This window comes from Hirundo rustica, chromosome 25 (assembly GCF_015227805.2).
Source record: "Hirundo rustica isolate bHirRus1 chromosome 25, bHirRus1.pri.v3, whole genome shotgun sequence".
Taxonomy (NCBI): Eukaryota; Metazoa; Chordata; class Aves; order Passeriformes; family Hirundinidae; genus Hirundo; species Hirundo rustica.
This window is the reverse complement of record NC_053474.1, coordinates 6,541,139-6,560,227: the sequence shown is the minus strand read 5'-3', so window position 1 is coordinate 6,560,227 and position 19,089 is coordinate 6,541,139. Positions and strand designations below refer to the sequence as shown.

The following is a 19,089-nucleotide window of genomic DNA, read 5'->3' as shown; positions in this document are numbered from 1 at the left end:
CTGCAGCATGTCACCTCATCCAGATTGGCAAGACAAATCCCATTTTTTCAATGTGATCTACTGCAGAAAATGGCATTTTGTTGACCAGCAAGCTGGTGATGTAGAGGTTTTAGTTAAAACCAGGCAGAAACACCAATTAATGTAGTGGTTTCATGTTCACCAAATTCTGTTTGCCAAATTTAGTGTAGTGGTCTTAATGTTTACTTTCTTTTTGTGGGAGAGGATCAGGAGAAGCAAAGCAGGCTCAAGCTTAAAAAATAAACAAATAGTTTTATTAACACACACTAAAAGAATGGAAAAGAAAAGTTGAAAAGAAATCCCAAAAAACCAAAATGAAACTTCAAAACGCTCTTTCCTTCCCTTAACAAAATGTTAACTTTCTTACAAACAACAGAGAGAGACACAACCTGTGATTTTCAGTCAGTTTCACCATTTAAACATAATCTTTCATCACTTCGGAAGAGGAGTCTCTCTAGAGTCTTATGGAGATGTTCACCACAAGACAAAAACAGTCTTGTGGCTCTCAGTGTCACAAATCGGCAACTGCCTGGAGTTTTTTGTAGATTGTGCTGTTCCACCCATTAGCAGCCTCCCCTGGTTACTCATGGGCCTCTCAGTGTGTCTGGGGTACTGTTTAAGAATGTTACCTCTAGTACAAAACAAGGATTCTCTTCTGTCTCTAAAATTGTCTCTATCTCAAAAGAGAGATCTCCTTTTACCCTAGGAACTGAGGGCTTCAAATCACTTTCTCTCTAAAATCATCTTCGTCTCAAAGGCTGAGACCTCCTGTTACCCCAGGAGTGAGGGGCTTTGAGATTCTCACTTAAATCTCCATCATATCAATCCCCAGCTTTGACTAGAACCAGCATTCCCCCAGACAACATTAAGATATTACAAGAAGCAGTCCATTTCTCCATAGTTTATACTGGAGAAGTCTGGTTAAAAATGTCCACATCCTCAATCCCTCCGTCTAATAATCTTTATCAGTTCTTTCACTCTTGCTCCCCTGACTCCATGCTGTGTCTTTTCTGTGTTCACTCTGTCTCGTTCTTTTCTCTATCAGATAAAGGTTAGGCCTTGGAAGCTCCATGTTGCCAGGGATGGGTAAATCTGCCCAGGCCTGCAGTGGCCATGTGAATTCCGCCCAGGGCAGCAGTCTCTCCCCTTCTGCACCTCAGATCGGCCGGGTTTCCCCCCCGCTCTTTTCCTCTCTGCCTGGGAATCACCAGAGGAGGGGAGGGAGAGAGCTCTGCCCATCCCTCGGTGACAATTGGGGTGGCCTCGGCCCAACCGGGCCCAGAGCTGCGGTCAGGGGCCTGGTGGAGATCACTCCCTGCTTGGGGAGGTTTGTTCAAAGTAGTTGATGTTAAACTGCGACCTCTCCTCCCCAGCCAGGCCTTGATGGGGCTGGACTAGGCCTCGATGGAGCCCAGCCAGGCCTCGATGGGGCTCGGCCAGGCCTTGATGGGGCTGGACTAGGCCTCGATGGAGCCCAGCCAGGCCTCGATGGGGCTCGGCCAGGCCTCAGTGGGGCTCGGCCAGGCCTCAGTGGGGCTCAGCCAGGCCTCGATGGGGCTCGGCCAGGCCTCAGTGGGGCTCGGCCAGGCCTCAGTGGGGCTCAGCCAGGCCTCGATGGGGCTCGGCCAGGCCTCAGTGGGGCTCAGCCAGGCCTCGATGGAGCCCCGCCAGGCCTCAATGGGGCTCAGCCAGGCCTTGATGGGGCTGGACTAGGCCTCGATGGAGCCTGGCCAGGCCTCGATGGGGCTCAGCCAGGCCTCAATGGGGCTCAGCCAGGCCTCGATGGAGCCCGGCCAGGCCTCGATGGGGCTCGGCCAGGCCTCGGGCCAGCTCCCCCCCAAAGTGGGGGGGGGGGGGGGGGGCGTGGCAGGAAGCAGCAAGCCAAACTCGATGTTACCTGTTCAGCTGGCCCAGAGGAAAAGGGACTGACTTGAACAAAATCAGGGTTTATATGGGTACTTCCCAAAGTTGCATTCACCATTCTCAATTGTCAGAGCAGACGCCAATATCCCAAACTGGCTTGCGATAGGTCCTTGTCCTTTCTAAAACAATTTCCAAGGTCCTGATAGGGCAACACTCCACATTCCTCCCTAACTGAAAACCAAACTGTGCCAACCCACGGACAGGTGACATAGGCAGGGTAAGTCTGGCAGCGGTTTTGCCCTGTGTTTTGTGGTGTGGTCACTCAGCTCTTTGATGCTCACGTGCAGGACCCCACTGGGAGCTGTTGAGGGTTCAGTGCTTCCCATTGCAATATTGACGGTTGGCTCCACACTCACTTCCTGAGTCTTCTTACCTGGCTTCCAGCTCTTTTGAACACCACCTAAAACACACAGGAGTTTCTTGTGCTTTCTTACTTTAGGAAAAGGTGGACACCAGTATTTTGAAGCAGCAGATGTGCTAGAGCCACTAGCTTGGAACTCCAATTCAGCTCCGAGGCTGCACTGGTGTGGGGCTCTGTGTGTGATGATATTTGAGGTCTTCATTGCTGTAAAATGACATCCATTTTTTCTTTTTCAACTGCTGGAAGGGAGCAGATAAATAAGGGTGTTGGCTGCATCTCCTACCTCACTCAGAGGTGATAGAAGGTGAGCTGAGGACTCTCCATGGGAAACTCATTCAAGACTTCTCTTGTGATTTGTCCAGTAACTAGTGATGACTCCAAGGAGTAGGTGTTCCGTATCTCCATCCTATCCTGAAATGATCAGGAGAGGTGGATTTCCTCAGCACCAAGGGAAGTAGTTTGTGTTTGGAGGAGTGAGGCTTGGCTGTACCACTGGGAAGGAGAACCATGAAATATCCTGAGCTGGAAGGGACCCACAAGGATTATCAAGTCCAGATCCTAACGGTTATGGGCAAAGTCTTTCACTGTCACATCAGTGTCACTAATATGTCACTCTGAGAATTGTTCACTGGTTTATTGGGTTTTCTTTTTTCCTTGTCATGAGTTGATGGTGCCTGTTCAGACCTACAGAGTGAGGGAGGAAGCTTTTGGGATCAATTCAGCCTGAAAAAGGGGTATGGATTCATGCAGAAATTCCTTGGTCTGTACTTATTAGTGGGTGGCACTGGAGAATGTGACAGAGGTGGTTCCTGTTGTGTCTCTGTTTGCATCTGTTGTGGTTTGTGGGGCTGGAGGGAAGGACTGGCCTGGGTTTGGACCCCTTTGGGATCTTGGAGCAGTGATAGACAGTCCAATTGGATTAGTCTGTGGGGACTAGAAACACTTTATTCTTTTCCTAAAATGCTCTCTTTTGTATTTTTTCTCAGATTTTTCTGTGTAAATATGTACATTTAGCCATTAATAAATGTTATTGCAAATCAGATCTTTCTTTCCACTGCTTATTAACCAAAAAAAGCTATATATGACCTGTGTTAATGACTTCCTTGGACTAACCCTCAATATTCCTTTCTCAAAGCAGGAGCCATCAGACCCTGACTTGCTGCTGATGGCATTCAGGATACATGGTCTGCTGGACACTCGTGGGTGTGGGTTGGGTGCTCCTGGGGAGAGGGATAAGACAAGGCTGCCGCCCTAAGCTTTCAAACTGACCAGAATAATTCAACTGAGAATTAAATCTACCTTGGTTTAAGACAGGCTTTGTTTGCAGGAGTCCTCTACCAAATGCTTAATGTCGCTCTTAATACCTTCTTCCTCTTTGCTTTGGAAGAGGGAGGAAGAATTAATTGCAGAAAGTTGTTCTGAGAGCAAAAGTGAGGCGGGTCCTGCACAGCTCAGCTACAAGAGCCTCTGTCCCACCTAGTGTGTTAATCTGGGGACAAAAATGCTCCTTTTGGGTTTTGTGAGTGAAGAAACCACATTCCTAATGAACCATGTTCCTCAGCTCAGTGATACAACATGAGCTTCTGGTGGGGCTTTTTCTGGTTGAAGCTCAGGTTGTGTTTTGAGGCTGTGTCAAGAGTCAGTTTTAAATCCCATGTTATGTGAGATTACAGGAAGGCAGATCTGACTGCCCATAATGCTAGTTCCTGAGATAAGCCTGGCACCAAGGCAGAACTGTAACTTCATTTATGGAACGAGGGAAGTGGAATGAGCAGCACGGAATTGATGGCATTTATAAACCCTGATTTTATCCCCTCTTTTCACCTGCTGCTGCACTAAGGCAGCTCTTGCAACGCTGTTGCTTTGTTCTCTGCAGAGGGGTTTTGGAATAAAAAGCCCTTCATGCAAGAGTACCTTTCCCACAAAAGGGATGGGAAGGAGATCAGTGGGGGTGGGCAGAGGAATTGTATTGCACAACAACCTTATTTTGATAATTTTAGTCTTGATCTTGAGGTTGTTTCATGTTGCCAAGCCAATGATGCAATGATTGGAGATGGCTGCTGTGTGTTGTGTAATGTATTGAACTCTTGTTCATGACAGAATTTAGTCTTTTGAAGTTTCAGGCACACTGTGTGTTTTCTAGCTTTACTTTTAATTGGTCAAAATCTCTTTTATCTGTCTGTTGCCTGAGTAGGCTGGTCAGGATGTTGTGATCAGATCAATGGCAGTGAAAAAATCCATTGAAAACCACAAATCCATAGGTAACAACATCCTTTTCAATGCTGGGGTGTTTTGAACAGCTTCTAAATGTTTTTTATTTTTACCTTAAGGCAAAGCAGTGCTGTAAGGCAGTGGTGGGTACTGTAAAATAAGGATTTTTGTTTTCTGCTTTATAATACTTTTTACCCAAGTGCTTTGCCAGCTGTGAGATTGAGCATCAGGTGATCTGGGAGCGCTCTCTGGTGAGTGTGGTTTTCTGCAAAGCAACATCATCTCTTTGTGCATCCCTAGACAGTCACTCCAAGGCTGTGAGCTTCTGTGGATCCTTGTTTGGGGATAACCTAATAACAGCGTCAACAATTCCATTGCCGTGCTGGAAGAGGACAGAACTGGGAAATATTAACCAGCTGGGATTCCTAGCATTTCATGTGGTAGTTGTAAGGAGTTACTGTGCGCTATAACTTCATGGTTTTAGCAATTTTTATTAAATAGTAACTGGCAGTTGATATAATTTTAGCACTCTCTTAAGTTTTCTGCAGGATAGTAGTCTGATTTGGGGTGGGAATAATAGAATATTCAACAGAGAGAGACAGCAGCATGAAAAAGAATCCGCTCTGACAGCACAGGGAGGCTGGGTCATACAAATAGATCTGATCCAAAACAGCAAGGTCTCGAAAAAATGCAGGCAAACCAGTTTATACAACACTACTTTTTGAGAAAAATAAATCCTTTTGCCCACTGGTATCAAACATGAAATTAAGCCTGTTATTAATTTATCCCCAGCCTGAATTGTTGTGTGTCACTTCATTGTAATGCTTCAGCTGTATCTTCAGGGGCACAAAGACTGGTATTTCAAGGGTGGTGCTTTAGTTGCATTCATATCTGAATCAGTTTGTTTCTTCTGGGTCATTGCATCCTGTCCTGTCTTTAATTTACTCTGTGTTTGACGGCTTCATGCTTGATTTAGGCCTCAGTGGTTTGGGGCTGTGTCCCTGGAAATGAGTAGTTGGCAGTCCAGGCACCTCTCAGGTTTCCTGGGTCTCAAGGTGAGCTTGGAACTCTGCAAATCTGAGCCCTAAACATAGGGATGCTTTGGCATTTGCAATTTAAAACAAATCTTGATAAGATCAGAATTTGTAACAGATGCTGAGGAGTTTTACACAGGTAACTTTGTCTAGAAACAGATACCTTCCCATCAGTTTATCTTACGAGTGGGATAAGGAAGGCAAGGCAAAAAGTGCTTCTGATCAGTTGATCTTATCAGGATTTCATTCTGTATTTCCAGCTTGCATGTTTGCTGCTGCACTTGGCTCTACTGGTGACCAGAATATGCACAGCACAGGCTCCATTCCAGCTCTCTGTTCCTTTATGTATCTGTCATACGAGATGCTTCCAAAATGCAAATTATTTTATCTGTCTGGAAAGGGAACTGGGAGGTTGTTTTGACTGTATACAGATTTTTGCCTCTTCAATACAGCAGTGTTTGTGTAGCTGCTTAATCTTCTTTGTTTTATCTGCGATTCTTCTCTTGGCTGAGTAGTGCCCCAGCTCTTACGTAAGGAAATCTCACTCCTAAGGCATGTTCCATTCCATTAAACCCCAGAAGATGAGCTATGTCTTTTCAAGGTCCCATGAATAATTTGCAAGGTTTAGCATCTATAATTAAGGGAAGGTCAGGATATTGGCAGTATATAAATTCAGGTTTTAAACCATTAAGACATGGCTGTACACAGCTGATAACCCCCTTCATGTTTGGTTTTGTGGGCTGTTCATTGTAGAGTCTTGTGTTAGGAAATGAATGTAGGGTCTGGATATGATATCATAGAATATCCTGAGTGGGAAGGGACCCACAGGGATCATCCAGTCCAGCTCCTGGCCCTGCCCAGCCTGTGCATCCCTGGAGCGCTGTCCCAAGGCTCCTGGAGCTCTGGCAGCCTCGGGGCCGTGCCCATTCCCTGGGGAGCCTGGGCAGTGCCAGCACCCTCTGGGGGAAGAACCTTTCCCTGCCCTGCAGCCTGAGCCTGCCCTGGCCCAGCTCCAGCCCAGCTGTTCCCCTGATGCTGTCCCTGTCCCAGGGAGCAGAGATGGGAGCTGCCCCTTGGGAGGATTCTGCAGACTGCCTTGAGGTCTCCCTTTAAATATTCCATTGGAGAAACATGTGGAACTGGGTTTGGAATAAGAAATAACATTTCCCTGTGAGGGGAAGTAACCTTTTCCTTCCACTCCTATTAAATGCATTTTGCTAAGCAATATCCTCACAACTTAAGAGAAGCACAAGAGGTTGGAAATTCTAATAAATAGAAATCTAACAGCTAACCCGTTTGCAACATAAAGAAGCAGAGAACTGAAAAATACCCATGAGAAATGGGGGAAGAGTAATTTCTTGAAATGACACTAAGAAAAGCCTCTACTTTTGTTACTACATAAAGTGGCTCCTGCACTTTCCTTACCGTTGAGCTATGCCATGAGAGGTCAGTCAAAGTGAAAGCCTCTGGGGTATGAAAGATGAATCGTACCAAATAACCCACAGGCTTCAGGCCTCACATTTTAAGCACAAATTACAGGTTTTTGGTTGCGCAGGGAATCTTGTTAGAAAGCGAGACAAAAGTTTCAAGGAGTTAAAGCAGAATCAGGGGATGATTTTGGAGTAGTAACTGGGTTTTGTTGCCCGTGGAAATTTTGAATATGCACAAGTCCCCACTTGATACACTGAAATTATTCCAAATGGAGCAAAAAGCGCTTAGCAGTGGCTCTTTCTCTAGGCACAGAGAGTTGTTTTCATATTAATTCTTTAAAATTTAGGAGGGTGGATTATTAATGTACCAGGAAGGCTGTGTCAGCAAATGCACTGGGTACAGCACAGAGGTTTTCCAGTGTCCATCCTCACTGTTGCATGTGTTACTGGAGATGTGATATATCATAAGAACCTGATGTTTTTGCCTTGTTGCCTTTTGACCTCCTGCTCTCCTTAACTCCCTGCTCTCTTTCTCTCTCTCTCTCCCCGGCCTTTTTTGTGTATCCATTTCTTTTTAGAAAATGAGTGACTTTTTTTCCCGAGAGGATGTGGCTGCAGTGGCAGAGTGGAGCAGTTTTAACACTGGCTTTGCGTGGGAGGGCTCAAAGCAGTCAGTAGTTTTTAGTGAGACTCCAGTGCCACCCACCTCACAGCCTTCTCCCAGCTGGCACTGTGGTGCTTGCTCCCTGAGCAGCGAGGAGGAGGAGAAAGAGGAGGAGGAGCAGGAGGAGGCGGTACCCAGCCACTCCACCGGCAAGGAGCACCTGACATGTGGAAAGGGGGTTTGTGTGGATGTGAAGGACTCGGAGCTCTCTGAGCCAGAGCCCCCACCCAGCCCTGCCACGCTTCCCTGGCAGCTCTGGGGAGGAGAGGAGGAGGAGGTGGCAGAGGATGGTGAAGACAGCTTTGCCTTTAGAAAGCTGCATGGCGAGTGTCCCAATCCAGATGCTCCTAACAGGCAGCCGGAGCTCATTTGCTGCTTCCAGGTAGTGAGCCCAGCTCCTGCACCCCATGCCCTGGCTGCCTTTGGAGTGGGAACCCAAACACTGCAGCAAGCAGATGCCACAGACCCGCAGAGGAGTTGGGTTTGCTTGGCTTGGACTCATGCTTGGAGCTAATGAGCCGGTGAATCTCCTGCAGTCAGTGCAATAAGCCCCTCAATTTATCTTTGAATTAAATATGAGCTACTGTCAATTTGTCTTTGCATTAAAACCGAGTCCCTCTCAATTTATCTTTGTGTAAAATACGATCTCTGCAGTGCAATGCCCTGTGCTCTTCTTGGCTTGAAGCATCCAGTGGCATTCCCACAAAAAGGCAATATTTAGGCTCAAAACCCATGTAATTTTAGCTCCTTAAGGATTTTGCTGGCTCAGGCTGGACTGGCAGCTGACCCTCAGCACAGCAGAGCAAATTTGAGTCCAGTGTGTCCCTTTATCCCCTCCCCATTGTGGGAGAGATTTTTGCCTGCTCCAGTGTTGTTGCTTTTGGTTCAGTAGATGCTTGTTCCCTGCTAATGATCACGGTGGCATCTGGCAGGGTTGGGGATGGTGGCAGAAATCAAACCCTCTGGGGAAGCACTGGCTCTGAACTCACTCTTGTCTTCTTCTGGATAATCATCAGGTGGTGGAACAACTGATTTCTCTCCACCCTTATTTTTCTTTCTGTTTTATCTGACATTGATTTAATAAAAGTTAAAGATCTGGTGAGGATTTTTAATAACACAGTGTTGCTCTTGAGGTCAGGATAAAGCTGCTCAACTGTGCTCAAGTCTTTGTGTGCCCAGGGTTGGTGTTAATCCTGACACTGGCACCAACAGATGAGGGTCATCTTCTCCTGGCAACTGGCAATGAGCTTCTGGTAACTAGGAAGTTAAAAAACAGTGGAGACAGTTTATGATGTTGTGACACACCCCTTAAACCCTTAATGTCTGGTTTGGATTGACCAGAGTCCATGGTGTGGGGAAGGGTTGGAGGATTTTGCTGCCTAATCCTCACGCCTGATCTCTGCCCTTTGAGCAGTGTGTTGTTTGAGAGACTTAAACCCAAAGATTTCCAGGCTGACCTTGCTTTTATCAGATCAGTGTCAGAGCACTTGCCAGCACCCCAGTCAGGATGTGAAGATGGGAACTGGGTGTTTACAAGATGTTTTTAACCCTATCTCACAGCCCCCGCTAGTGAAGACACAGACTGTCACCATCTCTGACATGTCCAGCACCATCAAAAGTGAAATTCCCACAAAAGAGGTCCCTATTGTCCACACGGAGACAAAGACCATCACCTACGAAGCTGCACAGGTAAGGTGTGTTCTGATAAATTTCCTAGGGGCTTACTTAAACCCAAGTCAACATTTTGTTTCCAAATCCTCAGGATGAGACAGCAGCACCTGCCTGTCTCTGCAGGTCTGAGTGAAGCACAGGCATTAGCTGGTGCTGTGGACACTATTTCCAGGTGCATCTGGTATTTTTAGAGGAGCAGTGGTTTTGCTATCCCTGAAGAGTAATGATTTTTTCAAGATCATCTTGCAAACAGAATTTATCTTTAGCCACTGGTGGCTTCAGGCTGTGGATCTCTGTACAAAGTTAACCTGAGTTGGCCTTTTTTTTCTGCAATAGATGCCTTGTCTTTTTTTTCCAGCTCCCCCAAAGAGGTTGTTTATGTCTCTTCAGAACTTGGTTTACAAATTATTTGGTCATCCTTAGGTTTCAAGACTGAAATGGTTGTTAAACACTAAATATTTTGTATGAAATGCAACCTCAGTGGCTATGTGATGTCTAGAAAGCAAAACTCTTAGGTGGAGCAATGTTACGAAACAGAGGATATGCAGGTATGGATTCATTGCTGAGGTTAAAATTAATCCTCAGTCTAAAGCAGGTTTTAATCAGAATCACAGGATGGTTTGGGATGGAAGGAACCTAAGAGTTCCCCCAGTTCTAGCCCCCTGCTGTGGGCAGGGACACCTTCCACTGTCCCAGGATACTCCAAGCCCTGTCCAGCCAGGGGCAGCCACAGCTGCTCTGGGAATTCCATCCCAGCCCCTGCCCACCCTCCCAGGGAACAATTCCTGATTCCCAATCTCCCATGCAGCGCTGCCCTCTGGCACTGGGAGCCATTCCCTGTGTCCTGTCCCTCCAGGCCTTGTCCCCAGTCCCTCTGCAGCTCTCTTGGAGCCCCTTTAGGCCCTGGAAGAGCTCTAAGGTCTCCCAGAGCCTTCTCTTCTCCAGGCTGAACCACCCTCCATCCCTCACAGCCTTTCTTTACATACTAGAGATTGTGGAGCCTGTGTCAGCTTGGCTTTGCCATCACTCTGGTTAGCAGCAGCAGCCCGTGCTCTGCTGTTGCAGTGAAGCAACTGTGAGATGTTGTTATGGATGCAGGGATCTTGTGATTGTATAATTTGTGGTTCCTAAGGAATGCTGTGGCTGCTCAGCATCCGAGAGATCATTCAGACGGTGGTGAGCATTGCCCTGGCTTTCAGCAAGTGTGTAGGTGAATAAAGGAGTTTTGCTCTAACTGGGAAATGGAAAGGAAAAGTGATGTCCAGGGCCAGGATCAATTTGCCATGTGTGCACAGGATGTGATGTGCCATGAGATCTCTTCCAGACTGTGGAAGATGGTCCCACCTTGTGGTAATTCCTGATATTGTCCCAGTGCTGAGCAAGGACGCTTCCCAGAGGGGACACGGACAGCATGGCCAGGATGAGCTAGCTAGGATGACTTAGTTTGGGATTTTTGGCAGACGTTGGGCGGTCAAGTCAGGCAGGATGAGATCCAAGAACCAGCTCTGAAAGTTTTTCCTGTTTCAGCAAATGTCTGGATGTTCTTTGCTTCTGCAGAGCATAAAGTGAGAGATGTGCAAGGTGTTGTCACGGGGGAGGAACGGTGACAAGTACTTTCACATTGTGCTCTTGGCTGTGTTCATCTCCATGGATGCTGGCAGGTGGAATTTGGGATTGGTGTCTGCCTTGGTCTCCTGTCATGGTTCAGGCATGGATGATATGACCAGTGCTGCGGGGCCAGCAGCATGCTCAGATTTGGGTACATTCCAGCTCTGCCAGTCTGAGGGGTGGCACAGGTCCTCCCTGAAGGATGCTTTTCTAACCTTAAAGCACAGGGACTTTGAGCTTTCAGAAACCTGTCCAGCTCTTGTGCATCTAAGCACAGGTTGACTTCTTTTGTCTCGTGGTCCACGATGGAGCTGCTGTCCTCAGATTGTCCTCTCTCTGTCTCCGGTGCTGTGGAACCCCTGCTTCTGTCCCCACTGCTCAGGGACTGATGGTCTGTTCTTGTGTCCCACAGACAGATGGTGGCAATGGGGATTTAGACCCTGGCATCCTGCTGACTGCCCAGACCATCACTTCAGAAACCACCAGCAGCACCACCACCACCCAGATCACCAAGGTAACACCAGGGATCACCACAAAATACCTATTCAAACAGCCTGATTGAGAGATGGGCAGGGATGAATGAGAGGAAAAAAAAGTTTTTGGAAGGTCCTATCAAACAGGTGATTAGTACCTGGAGCCAAGCACAAGCGGTTCAGTTTTGCCTGGGTTAAATCTGTAGATTGTGCATTAATTGCAGCACAGTCTGGACATGGACTCTGACTGTCCTGTGGGACAGCAGGAAGAGCTGTACTGTGAGGAAAAGCTCTTCCCTGGCTCAGCTGTAAAAAATAACTCTTTGACAGTTTTTCCTTGAGCAGCAGCAGTTTCCCCCGTGACTGTAATGCTGGGTACTGTTTTGTGACACTATTTTTGGATATCGTCTTTAGACAGGCAGCCCCAGCGAGCTCAAACTCCTCTGCACTTCTACACCAACAGCAGCTTTTCCTTCTGTTCTAGACTGTGAAAGGTGGCATTTCAGAGACACGGATTGAGAAGAGGATTGTCATCACAGGAGATGCAGATGTAGACCATGACCAGGTAGGAATGGGGATATGGTCCAGAAGCGTTTCCCAGAGCTGGCGAAAATCAGTCGGGCTGCCTGTTCAAAGGCAGTGTCACTAAAAAATGACACAGGGAAATTTTACTGGCGTAGAGATAAAACTTCATATTCTCATAAACTGTGGCTGCTCCATCCCTGTAAATGTTCAAGGTCAGGTTGGACTGGGCTTAAAGCAACCTGGTCTAGAGAAAGGTGTCCGTGCCCATAGCGGGGGGTGAATAGGATGAAGTTTTAGGTCCATTTCCAACCAAGCTATTCCATGGTTCTTTATCAGTAATAATAATGTCCTTTTTGACATTATGCAGGAGCCAGGAAAGCTGAATTCTATCTGAAACTGATGTTGGCAGCAAAGTTTTCATTCCAAATTTGTTTTGGACAGTTGTAGGCTTTTAAAAAAAACCATTAAAAAGTGAAATAAAAGTTTTCCTTGACATCTGGCTGATCTGCATTCATTTTCCCATAACTTTGAAGCACTATTGCTACTCTGTAGTGCCAGAAGTAATTTCAGAGCACTCAGCACCTGCATTACATCTCTTTGGCTTTATATGAAACCTTTCTGATGACTCAGCCTCATTGGCCTCTTGCGTGTGTTGGAAGCGATGATTTTGTCATCAGAGAATTATACTTCGAATTTAAATTTGGTCGCAAGTATCGTGGGGGTGGAAAATATTCTTATGACAAGATCTAAGTTTATTAACTCCAACAGAAAATGTCTGAGATGTCTGAAATGTGCCTGTCACACTTGCTGAAAGAATGAGCAGGTTATGCTTAATTGCTCTCATCCATCTTCTGCCATGGGGCAGTGGAGAGATGGAGGGCATTCTTCAAATAGTGCTTTTCCTTTCAGGGATAATGGAATAGCACCAAAAGTCACCAAAGTAGCTGCAGTCCTGGGGCAGCTTGTGGGCACCACAATTGAAGACCTAAAATAATTAGAGAGATTCCAAAGGAGGCTGTGGAGATGGTGAAGGATCAGGAGGGGCCATACGGGGGTGGCTGAGGGCACTTGGTGTGTTCAGCTGGAGCAGAGCACACTGAGGGCAGAGCTCAGCAGGGGGTGCAGCTCCAGTCTCTAGTCCCTGTGATAGAGGAGGTTTAGGCTGGAGATCAGGGAAAGGTTCTTCCCCCAGAGGGTGCTGGCACTGCCCAGGCTCCCCAGGGAATGGGCACGGCCCCGAGGCTGCCAGAGCTCCAGGAGCCTTGGGACAGTGCCCCAGGCTGGGATTGTTGGGGTGTCTGGGCAGGGCCTGGACTGGTTTGCCATGATCCCAGTGGGTCCCTCCCAACTTGGAATTTTCTGTAGTTCTATCAAGTGCATCCACTTTTCTTTTTTACACTCTGGAGTTAGAAGGTTCTTGTGCCCTTGGGAATATTGGGTGTCATGCTCTGACACACGGTGACACACTCTAACTCTTGCTCTCCCATGCTGTCCTGCAGGTCCTGGCAGAGGCGATCAAGGCTGCCAAGGAGCAGCACCCAGACATGTCGGTGACCAAAGTAGTTGTGCACCAGGAGACAGAGATCGCAGAGGAGTAGCCAGGCTGTGTGAGTAGTGAGTAGAGAGACCACCTCAGGTGGGGGCAGGGGATGATTGATCTCTGTGTACAGGAAGTTTGGGTAGATAGGGTCAGAGCTGAAGTAAAAAGATCACTGTTCTCTGCCACATCCTGCTCAGGCTGTTCCTGTTAGATCCATGGAGGCTGCTGAGGCAGTCACAGACAGACTAACCCTGTGCAAATGAGCCCAGAGGGGTTAAAAGCTACACAGCTCCTGCTGTGAGGCTACTTTGCCTTCCCAAACATCTGTGATGTGCTGGGAGCACGTGGAGCAGCTGTAGGTGCCACATAGACCCCTGCTCCCATCAGTGCCCAGTAAGCCTCGAGCTGGACCCTGAGCTTGCCTGGAAATCCCATTTTCTGCATTTTTTATAAGTTTGGGCAAGAGCTGCTAGAGGTATCCAGGTGCTCTGGCTGTGCCTCAGTGCTTTAAATCCCCATGCCACTGATCACAGAATCCTAGAATGGTTTGGGTTGGATGGGACCATAAAGCCCATCCAGTGCCACCCCTGCCATGGGCAGGGACACCTTCCACTATCCCAGGATGCTCCAAGCCCTGTCCAGCCTGGCTCTGGACAGTTCCAAGGATCCAGGGGCAGCCAGAGCTTCTCTGAGCACCCTGTTCCAAGGCCTCACCACCCTCAGAGGGAACGATTCCTTCCCAATATCCCATCTAACCCTGCCCTCTGGCATCTTTGTCCTGTTTCTCCAAGCACTGTGCAAAGTTCCCATCCAGGTCTCCTGCAGCCCCTTTAGGCACTTCTCACCCACTGTTGGTGGTCACTCACCTGAATTCAGTTCCCATCCACTTCAGGGAGGCAGATTCCTGTCTCTTCCAGCATGCTGCTGTTGGTAGCTGTAACTTACCCTCTTCCTCTCTTGCTAGGAAACGTTCCTGCCTGCGACACCACCAGGAAAAAGAAACCCAGCAAAACTACCAAGAAACTACCTGGAGCACAAAGACCTCAGATTTCAGACTTGACACTCAGAGACATTCAAATCATTTATTCAGAGTTGTGCTTTGACATTTTACTCGGGATTTTTCCAGACTCCACTGGATCCTATTGGATATAGGCTTTTGTTTTGTTGTTGTTTTTTTTTTTTTTATATCTATTGTGACAGAAATATGCCATATTTCTAACTGAATATTTTTTACAGGTTTTCAATTTTGCATTCCCTCTCACACAAAGCCTCTTCAGACACAGAATCCCACCTCGCAGGGCTCCAGGGCTCCCTGTTTTAACTTGTATTCCCTCCGGCTCGTCAGGGATAACAGAGCTGTATCCGTGCATCTTCCCAGGGCGGGATCCGTACGCGCCTTCACTGAGCAATGGGCTCTTCTTCCAGGAGGGTCAGTTTAAAGAGTCAGACTTTGTGCAGCATTTCCAATTGCCTCTGGATTATTTTTGTAGCTCTGGGGAGCTCCAGCCCCGCTGCGACCCCTGGGCTGTTCCGAGCTCCCTTCCCACTGGGTTCCAGCCCTGACGTGTGATCACAGTAGGGTTTTGTGGTGTAGCCTATGCACACATCTGAATAGTTGACCAGATTTAAGGAATACTGGAAGTTGCTTCAAGTATCTTATACTGTGAAATTTAGAGCTTTAAGAGGACTGTGATAGCCTCTCGCCTTCTTTCCATGTGTCTCTGCCGAATGCTCCCCACCTGTTTGTGTTTTCTAGATGCCATTAAATTAAAAAGCCCTTAGAAGTGTGTGTTTAAGGTGTTTGGACTTGGGATGCTATTAAGGTAGGCTTGTGCAGCACTCACAGGAACTGAGCTTTTCGGTGTCATAGCTTTTCAGTTGTTTGTGTTCATGATTTTTAAATAAGGGAGGGATTTTGTGGTTTTTTTGTAAGTCATGGGTTGGGTTTTTGCCTCCCCTCACAGTGCTATTTAAAGCTGAACACATTAGCCATTTCCCAGAGCGTGTTTCCTACTATCATTTAATTTAAACTCCTTTAGACAATCCTTCCTAGGGCCTGCAAGCTGTATCTGGAGAGGCTGAACAAGGAATTTTAGGAGGTGTCAGGTGTTGCTGGTTGTGATAGAGCTAAACCACATGGGAAGTGTTGACACTCCCTCTTCCATACTGGCCGGAGTGGCTGCATTTGGCTTCATGACCCTCTTGCTGGAATGAAATATCAGGGTGGTTATCTGAATCTTGAGGCTGAGCTTACAGACCCCCAGAGCCATCTCCAGCACAGAGGGGGTGATGCCAAAACATGATTTCAGGGGCTGGATGTGCTTCCACTGCTGCTCTTTCAGCTTTGTGGGAATGTTCTTGCCTGGTTTGTCCTTCCACCATTTAAATTCAAGATTCAAGAAGCAAAAAACTAATCAAGCTCTCTAAGGAGTCTGCCCAGACACTTGTGAATATTTTAGTCCACTTGAGGTTGTGATTTTTTTTTTTTTAAATGTATAAATATACATATATATATAGTGTGGCACAGTGGTAGCTGAGGGCAGGGAGTGCTCTGCTCCTCAGGTGGGGATGGGAAGAAAATGGCAATAAAGAAAAAAATCTCTCCAGTTTTAAATTAGAATAACGTATTTCAGAAGTCACTGGGTTTAGCTCAGGTTGCAATGGCTCCACTGTTTAGCTGCAACAGTTCTGCAAACAGAACTACCCTGGGGCCAGTGCAGCTTCCCAGCTTCAGGTGCAATTTTAATTAAACTGTCAGTATTGATTGGAGACTGCTGGAGATGCTGGATTCCTTCTCTCTTTGAGCTTTGCTGGCCCTGGGTCCTGCTCAGCCTCCAGCCTTCCTGTGCCAGCAGCTGCCTCTGGGCTGCTCTGGTGCAGGGTCCCCTCCTGGGATGCTCTGGGGACTTGGGGAGTGCTGGGCTGTAATGCAGAGATGAATTCTTCCTACCCATGTCTCAGCTTAGTCAGATAAAGCTTGCCTTAAACACCCATCGTGCTGAGCACCCTCTGGCACTGTCCTTTTTCCTGGGAATTGAGTTCTTTGCCGTTCAGTCTTCTGTTCTCACTTGTAACAGCCACCTGAGGTGTGAAGGGGCACGTGGAGCAGTGGCTGAGAGGATTTCTGGGTTTTACCAGGCAGAGTGATAAATTAAGTTTGTCCATAGCACTTAAAGGCGCTTGGCTGTCAGAATTTAGGGGAATGTGGAGCCTGGGTGTTTCCTTGGGGTGTCCCATGCCCTGAGCACGATGAATAGGTCAAAACACCCCAAGCAGGCGATTTCTGGGGTGAGAAACCTGCTGGCAGGAGAGGTGGTTCCTTTCCAAAAGGATGTGCTCACTGTGGCTGCAGATGTCCCTTGTTGAAGGGCCCATAGACTAGAATGACCCTATTTTTATTTTTCCCCCTGGATTTTGGGTGGCTGTTTCCAGGTTGTCCATTTTCGCACTTCTCCTTGTCGAGTTCTTGCTTCTTCTGGGGTAATTTAAACAAATCATGGCCTCATGTGCCCTTTTCCATCACCTGCTGTCTGACCTCAGGAGTTTCCAGCCCTGCTCCTGCCAACACTGTGCCCGAGCCCAGGAGCTGGACAGGAGCCTGGGAAGAAGATAAAAGCAGAAGCAGCTTCTCTCAGCCAAGGCTGTGGTGGGGCTGCCCGCTCCCATTCTGTGGAGGTGGATAAGCCCCCTAGGCCCTTGCCCTGGAGGGATGTCCCTTGAATGAAATGTGATAAGCTCATCTCAGCCCCTCCTGGAGACAGGACCTAGATGAGGCAGCTCTCTCTCAGGTCAGAACAAGGCACCCATAATGCTTTGATCCACTTTCCCAAACCCATTGGTTCTTTCCCCTTTGGTACCACGCCTGCTTTCCCCCATAAATACCCCAGAGTTTATCCTGCTCAGAAGGGAGCTGCCGTCCCTGGCCACCCCATCACAGGGTAATAAAAGCTGTCCTCTGGAAGTGCTGCACGGCACTTCTGTCTGTTCCTGAGTCAGCCTGGGAGAACCTCGTGAGGCAGAGCTGTGATCAGCGCTAAGAGCAGAATCCACTGCTAAGAGCAGAAACCTCTGCTAAGAGCAGAATCCTCTGCTAAGAGCTGATCCCTGGCAGCCCCTGGCCGCCCCAGACCCCCAAGGCCATCTCTAGTGAGATCTCTCTCTCTGGGCAGAGAGCAGGGGTCCGAGTCAGGCTGCAGAATCACACCATTCCACCTCTGATGGGATTTAAAATCCTTGGCTCTGAGCATGCTGTGTCAGCTCTAGGGACAAACCAGCTAAGTAAGGTCTATTTATATGAATGTTCCCAGCTCTTCCCACTCCACAAATTCACCCAGAGACTGTCTTGATTGTATAATATACATTATATGGAAGCTATTTATATATGAATGAATGTTTTTATAGAAAGGAAGGCAAGGAGCTCCTGTTCTCCTCCATTAAAGTGGAACAGCAACTCAGGTTGCCCAGTAGCAATCCCTGGCCAACAGAGATGTGTTAGCAAAGGACTGACTGATTTCTGGTTTTGATAAACTGTGGTTTGCTGATTTTCCTAATTGTACAATTACCTTAAGAGGTGGTAGTGTCCCAGCCGTAGAGATGAAACTTGTAAAAAACTAAAGGAATAAATGATTTAGTTGAGAAGAGAAAGGAGCTTCATAAAAAATTTTTAAGGCAATTGTGAATTGTCTAGGTTAGGCGTTTACACTATAAAAATAGGAACTTCTAAAGCTGGCAAAACTTTCTAGATCAATTAGTGATGGGAGCTGTTATTTTGGATTTTCATAGTGAATCAAAGGGAAAGTTGCCATAGCATTTAGGCAGACCTAAGTGTTCAGTATTGCTTCTTGTATTGCATTTTTCAATAAATTTTCAAACAAAACTGTCTCCCTTGTGCTGAATTCTCTTCCTCCTCACCTTCTTCCACGTCTCTCTCAGCCTGGAGTGGTGACTTGGTTTTCCAGCCCAAACCAAAGCCCTCAAATGTAGCGATGATGGTGCCAAAGCTCTCCCAGCCCTGAGCCAGCATTTCCCTGGGCTCTTGGTGCCTTCAGACTCTTTCAGCAGTTGCCAGTGTGGTCACATGTGGGACCAAAGCCCCCAAACGGGCCAGAATCACTTCCCAGCGTTAAAATTTGCCCCGAAGAAGCATCACTTGATATTAAACCTTCCTTTGAGCTGTGGAATTTGTGGTGAGCCCAGGTGAGATCTGTGCTCAGCAGCTGTTGCCCAACGCTGAGTGTGACTCAGGGGGAAATGTCAAATCCATCGATACACTTTGATCCTGTCTAATTTTTTTCTGGCTGCAGCAGCTTTAGGAGGGACAGAAGGAAGGCAGAGAAAGCTGACAGGGCATCTTGGCTGCAGGCCTGACAGAGAACGAGAGCCAGATGGCCCCATTAGGGCAGCTGGAGAGTGGAAATCGGCTGGGAAGAGCTTCCCTGGGGGCAGGGGCAGCCCAGGGGCTGGCTGAGGTACCTCCTCGTGCCTCAGTTTCCCTAACAGGCAGAAAGAGAAGGGTGGCATGTCATGCTAAAAGCTCTGAATTCCCATTGCTCCAGACACAGCCATCACCTCTTCCACCCTCGCCCTGGACAGTTTGCTTCCAAGTACTAAATCTCAGTGTCGTGTAAAGCC

General features: G+C 47.6%; 1 protein-coding gene across 1 annotated transcript in view; it reads left to right on the top strand.

Annotated features, from left to right (window-relative positions):
* The window catches only part of EPB41 (erythrocyte membrane protein band 4.1), an 88,148-nt gene extending 69,809 nt beyond the window's left edge, over window positions 1-18,339 (top strand). Inside the window, 6 exon segments of the mRNA XM_058423554.1 lie at window positions 7,556-8,023; window positions 9,202-9,330; window positions 11,333-11,434; window positions 11,878-11,958; window positions 13,418-13,525; window positions 14,423-18,339. Of these exon segments, the coding sequence (XP_058279537.1) occupies window positions 7,556-8,023; window positions 9,202-9,330; window positions 11,333-11,434; window positions 11,878-11,958; window positions 13,418-13,516 (879 nt within the window). The 3' untranslated portion in view covers window positions 13,517-13,525; window positions 14,423-18,339.
* Window positions 18,340-19,089: the final 750 nt, after the last annotated feature.